General features: G+C 42.5%; 1 protein-coding gene across 1 annotated transcript; it reads right to left on the bottom strand.

Annotated features, from left to right (window-relative positions):
- Positions 1 to 270: 270 nt before the first annotated feature.
- Positions 271 to 18,198, bottom strand: LOC142965189 (uncharacterized). Its single transcript, XM_076105988.1, has 5 exons — positions 17,669 to 18,198; positions 14,018 to 15,395; positions 6,478 to 6,716; positions 3,783 to 4,277; positions 271 to 1,801 (listed from the first exon to the last, which is right to left on the bottom strand). The coding sequence occupies exons 1-5, from the start codon at positions 17,901 to 17,903 to the stop codon at positions 654 to 656; spliced, it is 3,495 nt and encodes a 1,164-aa protein (XP_075962103.1). The 5' UTR covers positions 17,904 to 18,198; the 3' UTR covers positions 271 to 653.
- Between the last annotated feature and the right edge of the window lie 143 nt (positions 18,199 to 18,341).

The following is an 18,341-nucleotide window of genomic DNA, read 5'->3' as shown; positions in this document are numbered from 1 at the left end:
CTTCCTAATGCACTTCAGCTAATGTCTAAGCATTATTAACCAACACTGCAACATCACATGTGATACATTAGCAGAGCTTCAGAATCAATCTGAGCCAACGAAGTTAGTAAATCACAACAATGCTGAACAACACCTTACCTTAGCTTGTAACAGGAATGTCATTCAGATCACATGTCTAATAAATGTACTACTGTCAGCCTATCCTAGGGGAAGAGCTCCCTCACCTTGAGGAGACTACGAGGGCCCCACCAGAGACGAGCAACACTGGACTTTGTTTGGAATGCACAAAATACAATCCAGTTATATTTGGTTTTTACAATATGTTTAGAAAAAGGTTACAGAAATGAGTAATAAAAATGAAATGATAGATCATACAAAATCTCAAATGTACCAAGTTCTCAAAAAGTCTAAAAGCTCTAAGAAGAAGATTGTCCAGAATCCTCGATCCTTTTTTGTCTCCTCCAAGTGGGAAGCCGTCAGGATGAGTCAGTACCTCCGGGTCTGAGGCCATGTCCCTCTGCAGGGAATCGGTGGATACCGCTCTCCAAGTTGGAAATGAGTCACTGCCCCAAGAGAGGGAGTTCAAATATCTCAGGGTCTTGTTGAGAGGAGAGGGAGTGGAATTAATGTCAAATTCATCAAAACCAGAACAACTAAAGGGGGTTCTCTCCTGTGTGACTTAGCATGTGCACCTTCAGTTCTGCATTGCGCACAAACCTTTTATTACAAACTGAGCAGCTGAAAGCTTTCTCTCTTGTATGGAATCTCATGTGTTTCTTCAGACTTCCATTTTCAGTGAACCCTTTACCACATTCTGAGCAGCTGAAAGGTTGCTCTCCTGTGTGGAATCTCATGTGTCTCTTCAGACTTCCATTTTCAGTGAAACCTTTACCACATTCTGAGCAGCTGAAAGGTTGCTCTCCTGTGTGGAATCTCATGTGTCTCTTCAGACTTCCATTTTCAGTGAAAACTTTACCACATTCTGAGCAGCTGAAAGGTTGCTCTCCTGTGTGGAATCTCATGTGTCTCTTCAGACTTCCATTTTCAGTGAAACGTTTACCACATTCTGAGCAGTTGAAAGGTTGCTCTCCTGTGTGGAATCTCATGTGTCTCTTCAGACTTCCACTTTCAGTGAAACTTTTACTACATTCTGAGCAGCTGAAAGGTTTCTCTCCTGTGTGAGTTACCATGTGTCTCTGTAAATGTTCCCTACGTGAATAAGATTTATTACAGACTGAGCAGCTGAAAGGTTTCTCTCCTGTGTGGAATCTCATGTGTGTCTTCAGATTTCCATTTAGAGTGAAACTTTTACCACACTCAGAGCAGCTAAATAGTTTCTCACCAGCACTACATCTTGAATCACTGACGGAAACGTCATCATTATTCACAGAGTTTAAACCCGACTGAGGTTTTCTGGTCTCCTTCCAATTACCACTGTCATCAGTGTCAGAAGAGTCTCCAGTCTTCTCATTAGTATCTGGTTCTGGATGTCTATCTGGATCTGAGTTCCTGCCTGGTTCTGGTCCTCCACAGTCCTCTCCATCAGCTTCTGTTTCCATCTGTTCAGTTTGTCTTTGATGAAGCTGTGAGGACTGAGCTTCCTCTTCATCGTCTTCACTCTTCACAGGAGTGAATGTGAACTTGATATCAGCCTCCTCCAGACCTTGAAGCTGCTCTCCCTCCTGACTGGTCCAGTGTTCCTCCTGTTCCTCTTTAATGTGTGGGGGCTCTGGGTCCTCCTGGTCCAGACTGGAGCTCCACTCCTGCTGCTCTTCTTTAACCACCAACAGCTGCTGGACATCTGTGGAAAATAATGAATTACATACACACCTTAGAAAACTGTAATTTCATGTTAACAACTAATCCATTGATTTCACTACTTTCCTATAATGTGGGGAGACATGTTGCACATTTTGTAGAACATATTCAGACCTCATTCAAACTAAAACAAACTAAAACCTGACATGTTACACTTACGGTAATTGAGTAACATGGTGATGGGGATAGCAATGGGGATATATGCTGTTCCGTGGTTTAGTTTGATGAATAGAAGGAGAGGGGGTGAGAGAAGGAGTCTTCTTTTTTGCTGACCGCTAATATCACTATTATCATTGTTGATCGCTGTGTATTACCTTTGTACAGCAATGAGAAAGTATTTTGAACGTTTTTGTCTCTCCCGGCTGTAAGACCTGTATGACTCCTCTTCAGCCTGAAGACGGTCATGACCTTTGACCCTCTTGTCTTGGCCTCGAGCATCTGATGGAGAGCCTCTTGGAGAACCCGTGCATTAACTGCGGCATCATGCCTCCCGGGGTAAGGTCTACTAGGCTGGCCGAGGTGGAACACCTCCCACCTGACAGGTCGATCCTACCAGGTGACATGGAGGGGGGCCGTGTCGGAACCACGCATGCTGACTACGGGGGTTCCACAAGGTTCAGTCCTAGGCCCCCTTCTCTTATCGCTCTACACAACATCTCTGGGTTCTGTTATTCGCTCGCATGACTTCTCTTACCATTGTTATGCTGATGACACCCAGCTGGTCTTGTCATTTCCCCCCGGTGACACCCAAGTGGAGGCATGCATCGCTGCGTGCTTGGCTGACATCTCTAAGTGGATGACGACACACCACCTCAAGCTCAACCTGGACAAAACCGAGCTAAAGTTCCTCCAGGTGAAGGGTTGCCCGCACCGAGACCTGTCCATCACCATTGACGAAACCGTGGTGACACCAACTCGGACTGCGAGGAACCTGGGTGTGACCCTGGATGACCAACTGTCATTCTCAGCAAACATTTCATCAGTTACACGCTCCTGCAGATTCCTGCTCTACAACATCAGGAGGATTCGCCCCTTCCACACTGACGAGACGGCGCAGGTGCTCATCCAGGCTCTTGTCATCTCCCGCCTGGACTACTGCAACTCTCTACTTGCCGGAGCCCCGGCATCGGCCATCAGACCTCTGGAGCTTGTCCACAAAGCTGCAGCTCGCCTGGTGTTCAATCGCCCCAAGTTCTCCCACACAACTTCCCTTCTCCATTTTCTACACTGGCTACCTGTAAGAGCTCGCATCCAGTTTAAGACTGTGGTACTAGTCTACAGGGCAGTAAAAGGAACAGCTCCTTCCTATCGCCAGGCCATGGTCAAGGCCTACACCCCCGCCTGACCACTTCGCTCTGTTGCTTTGGGGCGATTGGTTGCCCCGTTGCTCAGAGGTCCCTGCGCCCGATCGACCCGTTCACGGCTTTTTTGTTGCACTTATTGTATTCGTATTAGTTTGTTGCACTCATTGTTTTTGTTTGTTTCTGCACTGTACTTTGGCTCTGGGTTATGCTCTTAGATGCTTGTTTAAAAAAAGGAGATGTAGCCTACTTATGACTTCTAGTGACTAGTAGTTCTCTTGAATACCTATGTTGAATACACTTATTGTAAGTCGCTTTTGATAAAAGCGTCTGCTAAATGACTGTAATGTAATGTGAGGTTCACCGCCGCCTATCAGGGCAGTAGAATCCAGCCCAACCTACACATTTCAAAGAAGCGTGAAAAAACAAGCAAAGAATCGTGGTGCTAGTAGGCAGCTGTTCGTTTGTTGCCCCTGAAACGTAACAGCAGACATAAGTAAAATAAAAAGTGTTTTTGTTTTTTATAAGCCAGGCTACATAAAGTATATTCATGCACAATGATCTCATAAATGATGCAAATAATGTTGGTGTGTCTGTGTGTTTGAGAGTGTCCACTCACTGAAAAATACTTATTACAAACTGAGCAGCTGAAAGGTTTCTCACCAGCACTACATCTTGAATCACTGACAGGAACTTCATCATTATTCACAGAGTTTAAACCCGACTGAGGTTTTCTGGTCTCCTTCCAATCACCACTGTCATCAGTGTCAGAAGAGTCTCCAGTCTTCACATTAGTATCTGGTTCTGGATGTCCATCTGGATCCGAGTTCCTGCCTGGTTCTGGTCCTCCACAGTCCTCTCCATTAGCTTCTGTTTCCATCTGGTCAGTTTGTCTTTGATGAAGCTGTGAGGACTGAGCTTCCTCTTCATCGTCTTCACTCTTCACAGGAGTGAATGAGAACTTGATATCAGCCTCCGCCAGACCTTGAAGCTGCTCTCCCTCCTGACTGGTCCAGTGTTCCTCCTGGTCCTCTTTAATGTGTGGGGGCTCTGGGTCCTCCTGTTCCTCTTTAATGTATGGGGGCTCTGGGTTCTCCTGGTCCAGACTGGAGCTCCACTCCTGCTGGTCTTCTTTAACCACCAACAGCTGCTGGACGTCTGTGGAAAATAATGAATTACATACACACCTTAGAAAACTGTAATTTCATGTTCACAACTAATCCACTGATATCACTACTTTCCTATAATGTGGGGAGACATGTTGCACATTTTGTAGAACATATTCAGACTTCATTCGAACTACAAACTGACATATGTTTTACCTGGCTGTGAGACAAGGTTTCTCTTTGGGGGAGTTGTTCTTGTTTCTATAACATTAGAGTAGGAGTCAGGTACAGCCTGGACCATTTTGTACACCCTATTTGGTCACTGACGGTAATTGAGTCACATGGTGTTGGGGATAGCAATGGGGATATATGCTGTTCCGTGGTTTAGTTTGGTGAATGGAAGGAGAGGGGGTGAGAGATGGGGTCTTCTTTTTTGCTGACCGCTGTTATCGATATTAATGATATTATCATTGTTGGACGCTGTTGATCGCTGTCTATTACCTTTGTACACCAATGAGAAAGTATTTTGAACGTTTTTGTCTCTCCCGGCTGTAAGACCTGTATGACTCCTCTTCAGCCTGAAGACGGTCATGACCTTTGCCCCTCATGTCTTGGCCTCGAGCATCTGATGGAGAGCCTCTTGGAGAACCCGTGCATTAACTGCGGCATCATGCCTCCCGCGGTGAGGTCTACTAGGCTGGCCGAGGTGGAACACCTGATGGGTGAGGTTCACCTCCCCCTGTCAGGGCAGTAGAATCCAGCCCAACCTACCCATTTCAAAGCAGCCGGAAAAAACGAACAAAGAATCGTAGCGCTAGTTAAAGGTAGGCAGCTGTTTGTAGCTCTGAAACATAACAGCAGACATAAGAAAATAAAAATATTTTTTTGTTTTTTATATCCAGGCTACATAAAGTATATTCATATACAATGATCTAGTAAATAATACAAATAATGTCTGTGTGTGTGTGTTTGAGAGTGAGAGAGACTGTCTGTACATTTGTTGAAAGCCAGCAGTGGCTCTTATGATTAGAAATATAATATTATAAAATATGATTATTATTTTAGAGCCTTCAACATCAGCAGTGGGATGTGGCCTCCATGGGTCCCAAACTCCTCCCTCCCTCCCACTGTGTACTTTATATGATCTGAAAAAAACAAGCAATATTATAACATGATGTTGACATTAGTCATGATGAAGAGTAAACAAAACATGTTTATGCTTTTTCTGATATTCATACAGCCTCCCAACCTGCAGAGACCAGACCTTCCATCATCCAGCTCCTCGTCTGCTGGACCCACGACATCCACCGGTAGTGTACTTCATGTTAACTTTCTTTGTATGCCAACCCATGAAAATCTGATAGTTTTCTTTCGTTAAAAGTTTGAATAATCTGTTAATAGGTCACACTCCTGAAGAGATGGAGCAGACAGTTTAGGGGTTCGGCCGGTGCAGGAAACCTGACCCTCCTGAGAGCTCGGAGGGATTGGTGTCGTGGGTCCAGTGTGACAGCTGCCAGTCATGGTATCACACCATGTGTGTGGGCTGAGATGAGGAGCTGATGATGAAGATGATCATTATTAATGTTGTTTGTGTCCTGATTTTTAATTTAATTATTAATTTTCTTTTTGTCCCGTTTATATATAAATAAATGTTTGCATCATCTTTTCAATCTTTTGCATAAGTCATTTGTCTTCTGCTTCAACTATGTAGCTTTTCAATCATGAATATTTGAGTTTTTAGTTGTAATATAACTCTTACTCTGCACTGTGTATTATAATAGTAATTGCTATATACAATATACTTGTACATCATTGTTAAATTAATGCATCAGCTGGTGTTTTGCAAGTGATTGACATGAGAAGAGTTTAACAAAACATCCAGCAGGTGGTGGTATACACTCAAATGGAAATTAAGGAGCTTTTATTGCATAATTTGGAGTTGTTGAAGCGTGATATCTTATTGTGAAGGACAGAACTACAGTCCCGGATGTGTTGACAGAATTGATGGTAATTCTCTGAAACAAGTTAATATCCCCGAAAAACCAACAGCACCCAGTGTTTACAACGAGGATAGAAGTTGGTCCGAATATATGTGGATTAAATTGGAAAGTTCGCTTAAAAACTGTCCGAACCAGGAAACAATTCCATTAACTCTCTTATGTGACATGAACATATTTTAGATTTCAACAAGCTGCACGTTCTCATCTCATCTACTTTGTGTGTTAAAGATGCTGAATGTTTAATGAACCAACCTGCTCTGTGTAACCGAAGCTGAGGGATGAAATCACTGTCCAGTAGTTTCCGTTGACGGTCGTTCTCTTCTTTTGAACGAGAAAGTTCCTCCTCGTACTCTGCTATCGTTCTTTCAAACACACCAAATATCTCTTCAGCAGCCGCAGTTAGACGCTGGTTGACTAAACATCTCAGCATTTGGACTTTAGACATTTTCACACAACCACACAAACTTGTTCTCCACACAAACTGCGTTACAAACACCGTTTACTCTCATTAAACTCTGACCTCCGTCCCCGTCGATGTGTTTCCAGCTAGCATGCTAAGCTAACTTCAATAGCTTTGTAGGCTACCGGGAGATGAGTCAGAGGAAAAACATCCAGAAAAAAAGGTGAACAGCTAAAAGTCCATTCAGACATGTTTATCCAGACACACAGAGACTCTGATGGATCAGTACTGCTGGAGCTAACTGATACTTTATCAACACAACAAATAGACGCTGCTGTTTCTAACAACGTAAGGCGCCATGTTGTTCTCAGAAGAACATCCGGGTTAGTTTGGTAACCTACAAAATAAAAGCCCTTAAACGTATAGAAGTCGTTATTTCCATCTTAACCCTCTATGCCTGGGGTATTCAGTTAAAATGCAACGAGGTCCATTTCGAGAGAATTTCCGGAACATCACAGTAATGTATAACTTGTGCTCTGATTTAGTCTCATATATATATTGAAGTAGTCTAACAGTTGTATTAACATCTGTATGAAGTCAAAGACTGATTGTCAAATCAAATAAAGAAAGTTTAATAATATATCAACAATATTTATTGTCAGTTTTCAAATTGAACTAGATGAATTATAAATAATACATACTCTAATAATAGACAAATGTTCTTCATTTAAGATTAAATTGCAATGCAGACGACGCAGTCAACTTGGCCCTTTATTTCATCCTCCAGCATCTGGACTCCCCAGGAACCTACGCCAGGATCCTGTTTGTGGACTTCAGCTCTGCTTTCAACACCATCATCCCGTCTTTGCTGCACGACAAGCTCTCTCAGCTGCACGTGCCCGACTCCACCTGCAAGTGGATCACAGACTTCCTGTCTGACAGGAAGCAGCACGTCAAGCTGGGAAAGCACGTCTCAGCCTCCAGGACCATCAGCACCGGTTCCCCCCCAAGGCTGCGTTCTTTCCCCTCTTCTCTTCTCCCTGTACACCAACTGCTGCACCTCCAGTCACCAGTCCGTCAAGCTCCTGAAGTTCGCGGATGACACCACCCTCATTGGACTCATCTCTGGTGGGGATGAGTCCGCTTACAGGTGGGAGACTGACCATCTGGTGACCTGGTGCGGTCTGAACAACCTAGAGCTCAACGCTCTAAAGACAGTGGAGATGGTTGTGGATTTCCGGAAGAATGCAGCCCCACCTGCCCCTATCACCCTGTGTGACTCCCCCGTCGACGTGGTGGAGTCCTTCCGCTTCCTGGGCTCCATCATATCCCAGGACCTCAAGTGGGAGCTTAACATCAGCTCCATCACCAAGAAGGCTCAGCAGAGGATGTACTTCCTGAGGCAGCTGAAGAAATTCAACCTGCCAAAGACAATGATGGTGCATTTCTACACAGCCATCATTGAGTCCATCCTCTGCTCCTCCATCATGGTCTGGTACGCTGCAGCCACAGCCAAGGATAAGGGCAGGCTGCAGCGCATCATTCGCACATGAACAGTTTCTTCCCGTCGGCAGTCGGGCTCATTAACAGAGCCCGGGACCCCCACTGACCCTGTCATCCCCTGGACAAATGACCACCGGTCACTCCCCTGCACATCCCTTCTATTACACTCGACACATTTACACTACACTTACATCTCACTGGTTTATAGTCCTGTTATCTGTTTGTTTGTGCACTTTACTTGACTTTATTTTATTTTATATTTCACTTTATTTTATATTTTACTTTATCTTATATTTTCTGTAAATTAAATTTGTTTCTACTTCGCACTGTTGATTGTTGTTAAATGTTATGCACCTCCCGTCATGTCAAATTCCTTGTATGTTCAACATACCATGGCAATAAACGGTTTGACATTTATTTATCTTAAAATAAAGTACTTAATTTGGGAAAAAATACTAGAACTGAATTGCCCTGAAGCTTTAAATCCAGTTCATTCGGGTGTAAGTGATGTCAATATTATATTATATCTTCTAATAAGATACATTTGTGTGCATGGACTTTATCTGTGGTTATTAAACCACTTGTTTCAGCTCTATTCCTCTCTGTTAACATCATTGTTGGACAGTGAATTCATGTGTTAGGATTCTGATCATATTGGGCTCTTAGATTGTTTAATATCTGTGACTTCATTTCAGATGTGTGAGATTTGCTCAAAAGATTTGTTCTTCATCTCGTAGTGGCGCTTCACATTACCGCTTTTAATAATCGTCACAGTCTCTGAACACATGAGACGTACTGGTTTTGAACTGAACACATGAGACATACTGGTTTTGAACTGAACACATGAGACATACTGGTTTTGAACTGAACACATGAGACATACTGGTTTTGAACTGAACACATGAGACATACTGGTTTTGAACTGAACACATGAGACATACTGGTTTTGAACTGTCACATTTCCAGCATTTCGCTTTTGGTGTACCTGTGCACTTTGGTATCTTCCATGTTTCCTTCTTTTCAGCCATTATCATCCAGCGGTCTGTGGCATCCAGGCGCACATCAGGGACTGGAATTGGAGCAGCGGGTCCTTTAATCCTTTTCTCCTCATATTCACCAGCAACTGTGGAACTGGGACGACCTTTTCCTGCACTCCAGACTCTTTTCACTTCTGCATAGGCCTTCAGCGATGTATTATTTAAAGGTCGCTCCACAATCTCTTCGGTAGAGCAGCCAGCCGGTCACAATGGTTAAATCCAAGAAGTGGAACACCAGCCCGAGGTACCATTTCTTTTTTTATTGTGCAGTACAATGCAATAAGGGAGTCCAGAAGATCCACTCCACCCACATTCCTGTTGTATATCTTCACCACAGGGAAGAGGACTTTGAGGAGCATCTTATTCTTGTGATCCCGACCGTCACCCCCTATGACTGGGTGGGCTCCAGTGTAGTCACTCTTATCATACCACTTGACAACATGCATGGCGGTTTCTCCAACCAATGGCCATCTTCTGCTCAAAGACTCCACATCCTGCTCTCTTCAGCTCAGCATCGCTCATCAAGCTGACGCCTGGTAGTCGTTTCCTTGGTTTTGATAGCAGGTTTTGCTTCAGTCTATTTCTTCCCTTGAATGGAACCATCTGCTCATCAACAGACAGATTGTCGCCCGTTGGGATTGACGTTAGCTTGCAGGTTAAATGAGTGACCAGTGGTCGGATCTTGTAGAGCGGATCATCATTTTCCTCATGCCACTCTTCATTGTGACTGAAGTGCAGGGATTTTTTTTAATGGCCTCCCATCTATCCAACATCATGACATCAGCTACTTGGGACACTCGGCGAACGACCCTAACTGCTCGATTCTTTTCCTTTCGCTCATAAAATGTTCCTGTGTCCATTTTCCTGTAAATATCAGTAGTTAGTAAAGACAAAAACATTGACTGTGGTCAAAATTATGCATCCGAGCACGTCTCCACATTACAGCATGATATTGCCTGAACAAAAGTGGCAAAATGTTGCCTTGAGGCATTGAACAAAAAAAGAACAAAAACTTAGTTTATTAATAAAAACAAAATAAGGATTTAAACTATCAAACATACTTATGCAAACATTATTTTTTACAAAGTTATTTTAATTTAAACAGGTTTAAAAGTGATATTTATCTTATTGTGTCCTGTGCAGCTTTGCTTCCTAAAAAGACAGTTTCACCCCAAGAGAAAAGGTCACGCCCACCTCAGGCCCTCATTTCATTGGACACAGACCTATCTGGTGATTTTATATACATTCTTTTTATCTTTAAAAAATAAATTAAAGGGGCAGTGAGAGGTCCATGAAGGTAGTTTGTTGCTTGGGGGCAACAGAATGCCATAGAGCAGGGGTGTCAAACTCATTTCCACCCTGGGCCACATCAGAATTATGGTTTCCCTCAAAGGGCCGGTTGTAACTGTAAGACTGTATAAATGTAACTACCCCCTAACCTATTGTTAAATAACGGTCTCTGCATTTGATTATTGTTTATTCAAGTGTAAAAATATTGTATATGCAGTTATATAAATGTAAAAATATATTTAAGCACATTTCAGTTATTATAACTAATTTATCTTTTTCTTGGAGGCTAAATTTATCATACTTGGCTCCGTGTTTGGTGTCAAAATACTGACGTAAATTGTATTCCTTCATCACCGACACTGCCTCATAACACAGAAGACATATCGTTTTTTTCTCCTTGAAGCACAAACATGTATTCGCTTTCCCATCTTTCACTAAATGCAAAAAAAATGCTGTCTGGTGGCAGGATCATTTCGCAGGTCACAAAATCGCCATGCATTGTGGGAGATGTAGTTTATGGTACTGTACACTGTAAAGCAGTATAGACTTTAATTTTAAGACAATCATATGCCTTTTATATGGAAGCCCCTTTCCAGCAGTCAAAAAAAATTACCAAAAAAAGATTAAAGGTTAAACTTGATAATAAAAATTTCCCCATGGCACTTTTGGTACATCCATCTGTAACCATGACACTGACCAGATGTTTCCAGTTGCTGTTCAATGAAGGTTGCCACCTCAGCCATCTGGTTTTATTCCTTCTACACCAGAGCTGCTTCTTGCATGAAGTCCTCTCAAGGGTGTGTTTGCTGAGTAAAATCCCACATATAGTATTTCATCTGTTGTAAAGCCACATTTAAAGTGGTCTTCAATGTACTCGCAATATATTTCTATGTCAAATGTAGGGTAACCTGCCAAAGAGCTGCTTCTATGACTGTTGTGTAAGTATCTCATAATTATGACTTTATATCTCATAATTTCGACTATGGGGATATTTATATTTTCAAGTCTAACTTCCTTTTTTAATTTATTATTTTGCTAGCGGATTCGCGGGCCACACAAAATGATGTAACAGACGTGGGTTGTTTTTTAACTTTTATTTGCTCCTTCAGAAAACAATACCAGATATAACCAATTAATTGCATTCTGGTCTTTTTCTGAACATCTGCTCCCTCAGCAATGCAAAACGACACTGTGCCCAAAATATGAAGAATTAAATGATAAAAACGTACCTTTAGTCAATGACCCCACAGTATGAGATGCAACGGGAGAATTCTATTGTAACCATTTGTCCTCCAAATACCCTTCAATTTGTTTTCCAGTCCAGAAAAACACAAGACAAAATGTCACCAATTATTTGCATTCTGATCATTTTCTGCACCTCTGCTCCCTCAGCAATGTAAAACAGAACAGTGTGATTTCATTCAAATACACACAGATAAAATAATTTCACATCACAGTATGTACTCGGTTCAGGATGCACATTACTAGTCAAGGGCTACAAAAATAACTAAGTAAAACATCTAACCTAAATCATAACAACACATTTTCTCAAAACCATGAAAAACAATATACAAGAGGAAAAACAGGGACACCTGGTGGTTAAAGTAAAAAGTGTGTGAGAAATTATGACAACAGACAACAGAAATTATAATATTTAACAAATTAAAACACATACTTGCAGAAAAGAATGTATAAAACATGAATTGCTTTCTGGTATTTTTCTGCAATTCTGCCTCTAAACATGCAAAATAGCAGAATTTACAAAAGGAGATGTTTATATGTGTGTAAGACACACATATAAACATCTCCTTTTGTAAATGTATGTGTGGGTCAGTTTGAAAAGAAGAAGAAGAAAGCACTCAAAACGAGGCAGATCCTCACCGCAGCAGTAAAGTACAGTAACTGTAATTTTATCACACAGAAGCCTGACTGGAGAATTCAGGTTCATCAGCCGTGGCACTGGACCTTTGACTAATAAAGTACAGTTTACCGACTTTACTCATGTTGGCGGATTTAAACACAACAAAGCTCAGCAGCGTAGAACACAATTACAGCAGCAACAAGCACAACAGTTATGTTATTTGCCTGTCACCAGTCCATAAAGCTCCTGAAGTTCGCGGATGACACCACCCTCATTGGACTCATCTCTGGTGGGGATGAGTCCGCCTACAGGTGGGAGACTGACCATCTGGTGACCTGGTGCGGTCTGAACAACCTAGAGCTCAACGCTCTAAAGACAGTGGAGATGGTTGTGGATTTCAAGACAAAGCGTGGTCACAGTCCTAAGCAGGGAAAATTCCGCCGAACAACAAGAACGCAGCCCCACCTGCCCCTATCACCCTGTGTGACTCCCCCGTCGACGCTGTAGAGTCCTTCCGTTTCCTGGGCTCCATCATATCCCAGGACCTCAAGTGGGAGCTGAACATCAGCTCCATCACTAAAAAGGCTCAGCAGAGGATGTACTTCCTGAGGCAGCTGTAGAAATTCAACCTACCAAAGACAATGATGGTGCACTTCTACAGAGCCATCATTGAGTCCATCCTCTGCTCCTCCATCACAGTCTGGTATGCTGCAGCCACTGCCAAGGACAAGGGCAGGCTGCAGCGCATCATTCGCTCTGCTGAGAGAGTGATTGGCTGCAATCTGCCGTCCCTCCAAGACTTGTTCCCTTCAAGAACCCTGAAGCGAGCAAGAAAGATTGCAGCCGACCCCTCTCACCCTGGACACAAACTGTTCGTGCCCCTTCCATCTGGTAGGAGGCTGAGGTCCATCAGGACCAAGACCTCACGCCACACTAACAGCTTCTTCCCGTCCGCAGTCGGGCTCATTAACAGAGCCCGGGTCCCCCACTGACTCTGTCATCCCCAGGACAATTTCCTTCCCTCCCTACTACTCCCCTGCACATCACTTCATAATTAAATACACTTGTCACTTTTACATTACACTTGTTTACAGTCCTGTTATCTGTTTGTCGTGGACTTTATTTTATATTCTTTTAAATTCTATTGTAAATTTTTATATGTTTCTATTTCTTGCACTGTTGATTATTGTTCAATGTTATTGTCTAATGTTATGCACCACCTGCCATGACAAATTCCTTGTATGTTACATACATTGGCAATAAACGGTTCTGATTCTGATTCTGATTACACAGCACTGAACGGGACTCGGTGGTCAGCAAAATACACAATAACACGGTAAATATAACAGATAAACTTAAAAACAAAACAAACAAGTTTAAAAACACACTATGACCGATCTCTGCCCAGACAATAGCCTCTTACTTGAGATCACTTCGTTGTGGTTGGTGAGATTCTTTGGATTTGTTCGGCGGAATTTTCCCTGCTTAGGACTGTGACCACGCTTTGTCAGCCAAGAGAGAAGCAGTCAGGATGAGTTGGTACCGCCGAGTCTGAGGCCATGGTTCTCTGACATAAATCAGTGGATAGTTTCCTCCAACTTGGAAGTGAGTCACTGCCCCAAGCGAGGGAGTTCAAGTATCTTAGGGTCTTGTTTACAAGTAGGGGAGTGGGGTTAATGTCAACTTTATCGAAACCAGAACTAAAGGGGGTTCTCTGCTGTGTGACGTATCATGTGTCTCCGTAAAGATCCACTCTGTGAAAAAGATTTACTACAGACTGAGCAGCTGAAAGGTTTCTCTCCTGTGTGGACTCTCATGTGTTTCTTCAGACCTCCACTTTCATTGAAATGTTTATCACATTCTGAGCAGCTGAAAGGTTGCTCTCCTGTGTGGAATCTCATGTGTTTCTTCAGACTTCCATTTAGAGTGAAAGTTTTACCACATTCTGAGCAGCTGAAAGGTTTCTCTCCTGTGTGGAATCTCATGTGTGTCTTCAGATTTCCATTTAGAGTGAAAGTTTTACCACATTCTGAGCAGCTGAAAGGTTTCTCTCCTGTGTGAGTTACCATGTGTTTCTTTAAAGTTTCCCTCCGTCCAAAAGATTTCTTACAGACTGAGCAGCTGAAAGGTTTCTCTCCTGTGTGGATTGTCATGTGTTTCTTCAGACCTCCACTTTCATTGAAATGTTTATCACATTCTGAGCAGCTGAAAGGTTTCTCTCCTGTGTGGAATCTCATGTGTTTCTTCAGACTTCCATTTAGAGTGAAAGTTTTACCACATTCTGAGCAGCTGAAAGGTTTCTCTCCTGTGTGGAATCTCATGTGTGTCTTCAGATTTCCATTTAGAGTGAAACCTTTACCACATTCTGAGCAGCTGAAAGGTTTCTCTCCTGTGTGAATCATCATGTGTTTCTTCAGATTTTGACTCTTGCCAAATGTTTTCTCACACTCAGAGCAGCTAAATAGTTTCTCACCAGCATTACATCTTGAATCACTGACAGGAACTTCATCATTATTCACAGAGTTTAAACCCGACTGAGGTTTTCTGGTCTCCTTCCAATCACCACTGTCATCAATGTCAGAAGAGTCTCCAGTCTTCTCATCAGTATCTGGTTCTGGATGTCTATCTGGATCTGAGTTCCTGCCTGGTTCTGGTCCTCCACAGCCCTCTCCATCAGCTTCTGTTTCCATCTGTTCAGTTTGTCTTTGATGAAGTTGTGAGGACTGAGCTTCCTCTTCATCATCTTCACTCTTCACAGGAGTGAATGAGAACTTGATATCAGTGTCCTCCAGACCTCGAAGCTGCTCTCCCTCCCGACTGGTCCAGAGTTCCTCCTGTTCCTGTGTGGAACTCTGTGTTATGTGTGGGGGCTCTGGGTCCTTCTGTTCCTCTTTAATGTGTCGGGGCTCTGGGTCCTCCTGTTCCTCTTTAATGTGTGGGGGCTCTGGGTCCTCTTCAACGTGTGGGGGCTCTGGGTCCTCCTGTTCCTCTTTAATGTGTGGGGGCTCTGGGTTCTCCTGGTCCAGACTGGAGGTCCACTCCTGCTGCTCTTCTTTAACCACCAACAGCTGCTGGACGTCTGTGGAAAATAATGAATTACATACACACCTTAGAAAACTGTAATTTCATGTTAATAACTAATCCACTGATTTCACTACTTTCCTATAATGTGGGGAGACATGTTGCACATTTTGTAGAACATATTCAGACCTCATTCAAACTAAAACAAACTGACATGTGTTTTACCTGGCTGTGAGACAAAGTTTCTCTTTGCAGGAGTTGTTGTTTCTATAACATTAGAGTAGGAGTCAGGTATAGCCTGTGCCATTTTGTACACCCTATTTGGTCATTTACGGTAATTGAGTCACATGGTGTTGGGGATAGCAATGGGGATATATGCTGTTCCGTGATTTAGTTTGATGAATGGAAGGAGAGGGGGAGAGAGATGGAGTCTTCTTTTTGGCTGACCGCTGTTATCGATATTAATGATATTATCATTGTTTGATGCTGTTGATCGCTGTCGATTACCTTTGTACACCAATGAGAAAGTATTTTGAACGTTTTTGTCTCTCCCGGCTGTAAGACCTGTATGACTCCTCTTCAGCCTGAAGACGGTCATGACCTTTGCCCCTCATGTCTTGGCCTCGAGCATCTGATGGAGAGCCTCTTGGAGAACCAGTGCATTAACTGCGGCATCATGCCTCCCGGGGTAAGGTCTACTAGGCTGGCCGAGGTGGAACACCTGATGGGTGAGGTTCACCTCCCCCTGTCAGGGCAGTTGAATCCAGCCCAACCTACCCATTTCAAAGCAGCCGGAAAAAACGAACAAAGAATCGTAGCGCTAGTTAAAGGTAGGCAGCTGTTTGTTTGTAGCTCTGAAACATAACAGCAGACATATTTTTTTTATTTTTCAATTTAGTAATTGATGCAAATAATGTTGGTGTGTGTGTGTGTTTGAGAGTGAGAGAGACTGTCTGTACATTTGTTGAAAGCCAGCAGTGGCTCTTATGATTAGAAATATAATATAATAAAATATGATTATTATTTTAGAGCCTTCAACATCACCAGTGGGATGTGGCCTCCATGGGTTCCAAACTCCTCCCTCACTCCCTTGTGTTTCCCCTACCATTGTATTAGGGGGGCGCCCCGCCCCCCTCCACCCCCCCTTGAAGGTCGAGTTAATTTTGCTTAAATTTATTTTCTATATAGCGCCAGATCACAACAGAAGTCATTAAGGGTCCCTTTCCTATAGAACAGGTCTACACCTTGATCTTTTATCAAACAAACTAAATAGCCTTGTTATTCATCTTATTGACACGACGGCATGTAATTTCTGTCTCTATGTAACAGAGTTAAAAATGTACTTTATTATTCTGTTGAGTATGTGTGAATTCTATCTTTATGAGCTATTTTTATTTAGCATTTTATTTTGTTAATGCTTCCTGCGGAAGCGGCGTCTCGCCTCTTTTGTACCTCCAAAGCCCCCGTAGTCCCGACTTCCCCTCACAGTGGTGCTTCGTACTGATGAGGGTAAGTTGTGCGTAACTGTTTACGTTACGTACTTTAGTAACTGCTAAGGCGATGACCTTATGAAGCTGTTACGTGCCGTTTTGACTGTGGAAAATATAAGTTTAGTGGCTGTTTCAGTTAGCCTTTTTGGCGCCATTTACTTTTACGTCAGGCTGCCCTGTCATATAACGTAACGACGCAGATACTTTGGCATTCTTTTGTGTGAATTCTGTTGTTTTGCATATTTAGGAGCGGATGTATAAAGAGAGTGTGAGACCAGGAAGAAACTAATGTGGTTTATGTTGTCTTCTGCAGGTATGTATTTTCCTTTGTTTAACGTTATAATTTTCGCGGGTTCTGTTAATCATTCCACCTCATGTAGTTGTTTGTTTTGTCCACTTGATGTCGCTGATACTGAATTTGGGATTTTCCTTAGTTGTCAGTTATAATCATCAAAATTAAAAGAAATAAACATTTGAAATATATCAGTCTGTGTGTAATGAATGAATATAATAGACAAGTTTCACTTTTTGAATGGAATTAGTTAAATAAATCAACTTTTTGATGATATTCTAATTATATGACCAGCACCTGTATGCGTGGAGTTTATTTGAATGTTCGCTTAAAAAACTGTCAGCACCAGGAAACAATTCCGTTAGCTCTCTTATGTCAGATTTTTTTTTTTTTAAATGTATTTGTCTCTGTGGACCCCGAGTCTGAAATAAAGTATATCTATCTATCTATCTATCTTATGACATGAACATATTTTAGATTTCAACACGCTGCACGTTCTCATCTCATCTACTTTGTGTGTTAAAGATGCTGAATGTTTAATGAACCAACCTGCTCTGTGTAACCGAAGCTGAGGGATGAAAACAGCGTCCAGTAGTTTCCGTTGTCGCTCGTTCTCTTCTTTTGAACAAGAAAGTTCCTCCTCGTACTCTGCTATCGTTCTTTCAAACACACCAAATATCTCTTCAGCAGCCGCAGTTAGTCGCTGGTTAACTAAACATCTCAGCATTTGGACTTTAGACATTTTCACACAACCACACAAACTTGTTCTCCACACAAACTGCATCACAAACACCGTTTACTCTCATTAAACTCTGACTAGCGCTGTGTTGATAACGTCCCCCGTCGATGTGTTTCCAGCTAGCATGCTAAGCTAACTTCAATACCTTTGTAGGCTACCGGGAGATGAGTCAGAGGAAAAACATCCAGAAAAAAAGGTGAAGAGCTAAAAGTCCATTCAGACATGTTTATCCAGACATACAGAGACTCTGATGGATCAGTACTGATGGAGCTAACTGATACTTTATCAACACAACAAAGAGACGCTGCTGTTTCTAACAATGTTAGGCGCCATGTTGTTCTCAGAAGAACATCCGGGTTAGTTGTTAACCTACAAAATAAAAGCCCTTAAACGTATAGAAGTCGTTATTTCCATCTTAACCCTCTATGCCTGGGGTATTCAGTTAGAATTCAACGAGGTCCATTTCGAGAGAATTTCCTCAGT

Source organism: Anarhichas minor, unplaced genomic scaffold (assembly GCF_050575085.1).
Source record: "Anarhichas minor isolate MPS153535 unplaced genomic scaffold, ASM5057508v1 ptg000033l, whole genome shotgun sequence".
Taxonomy (NCBI): domain Eukaryota; kingdom Metazoa; phylum Chordata; class Actinopteri; order Perciformes; family Anarhichadidae; genus Anarhichas; species Anarhichas minor.
This window is presented reverse-complemented; position numbering and strand designations above follow the sequence as displayed.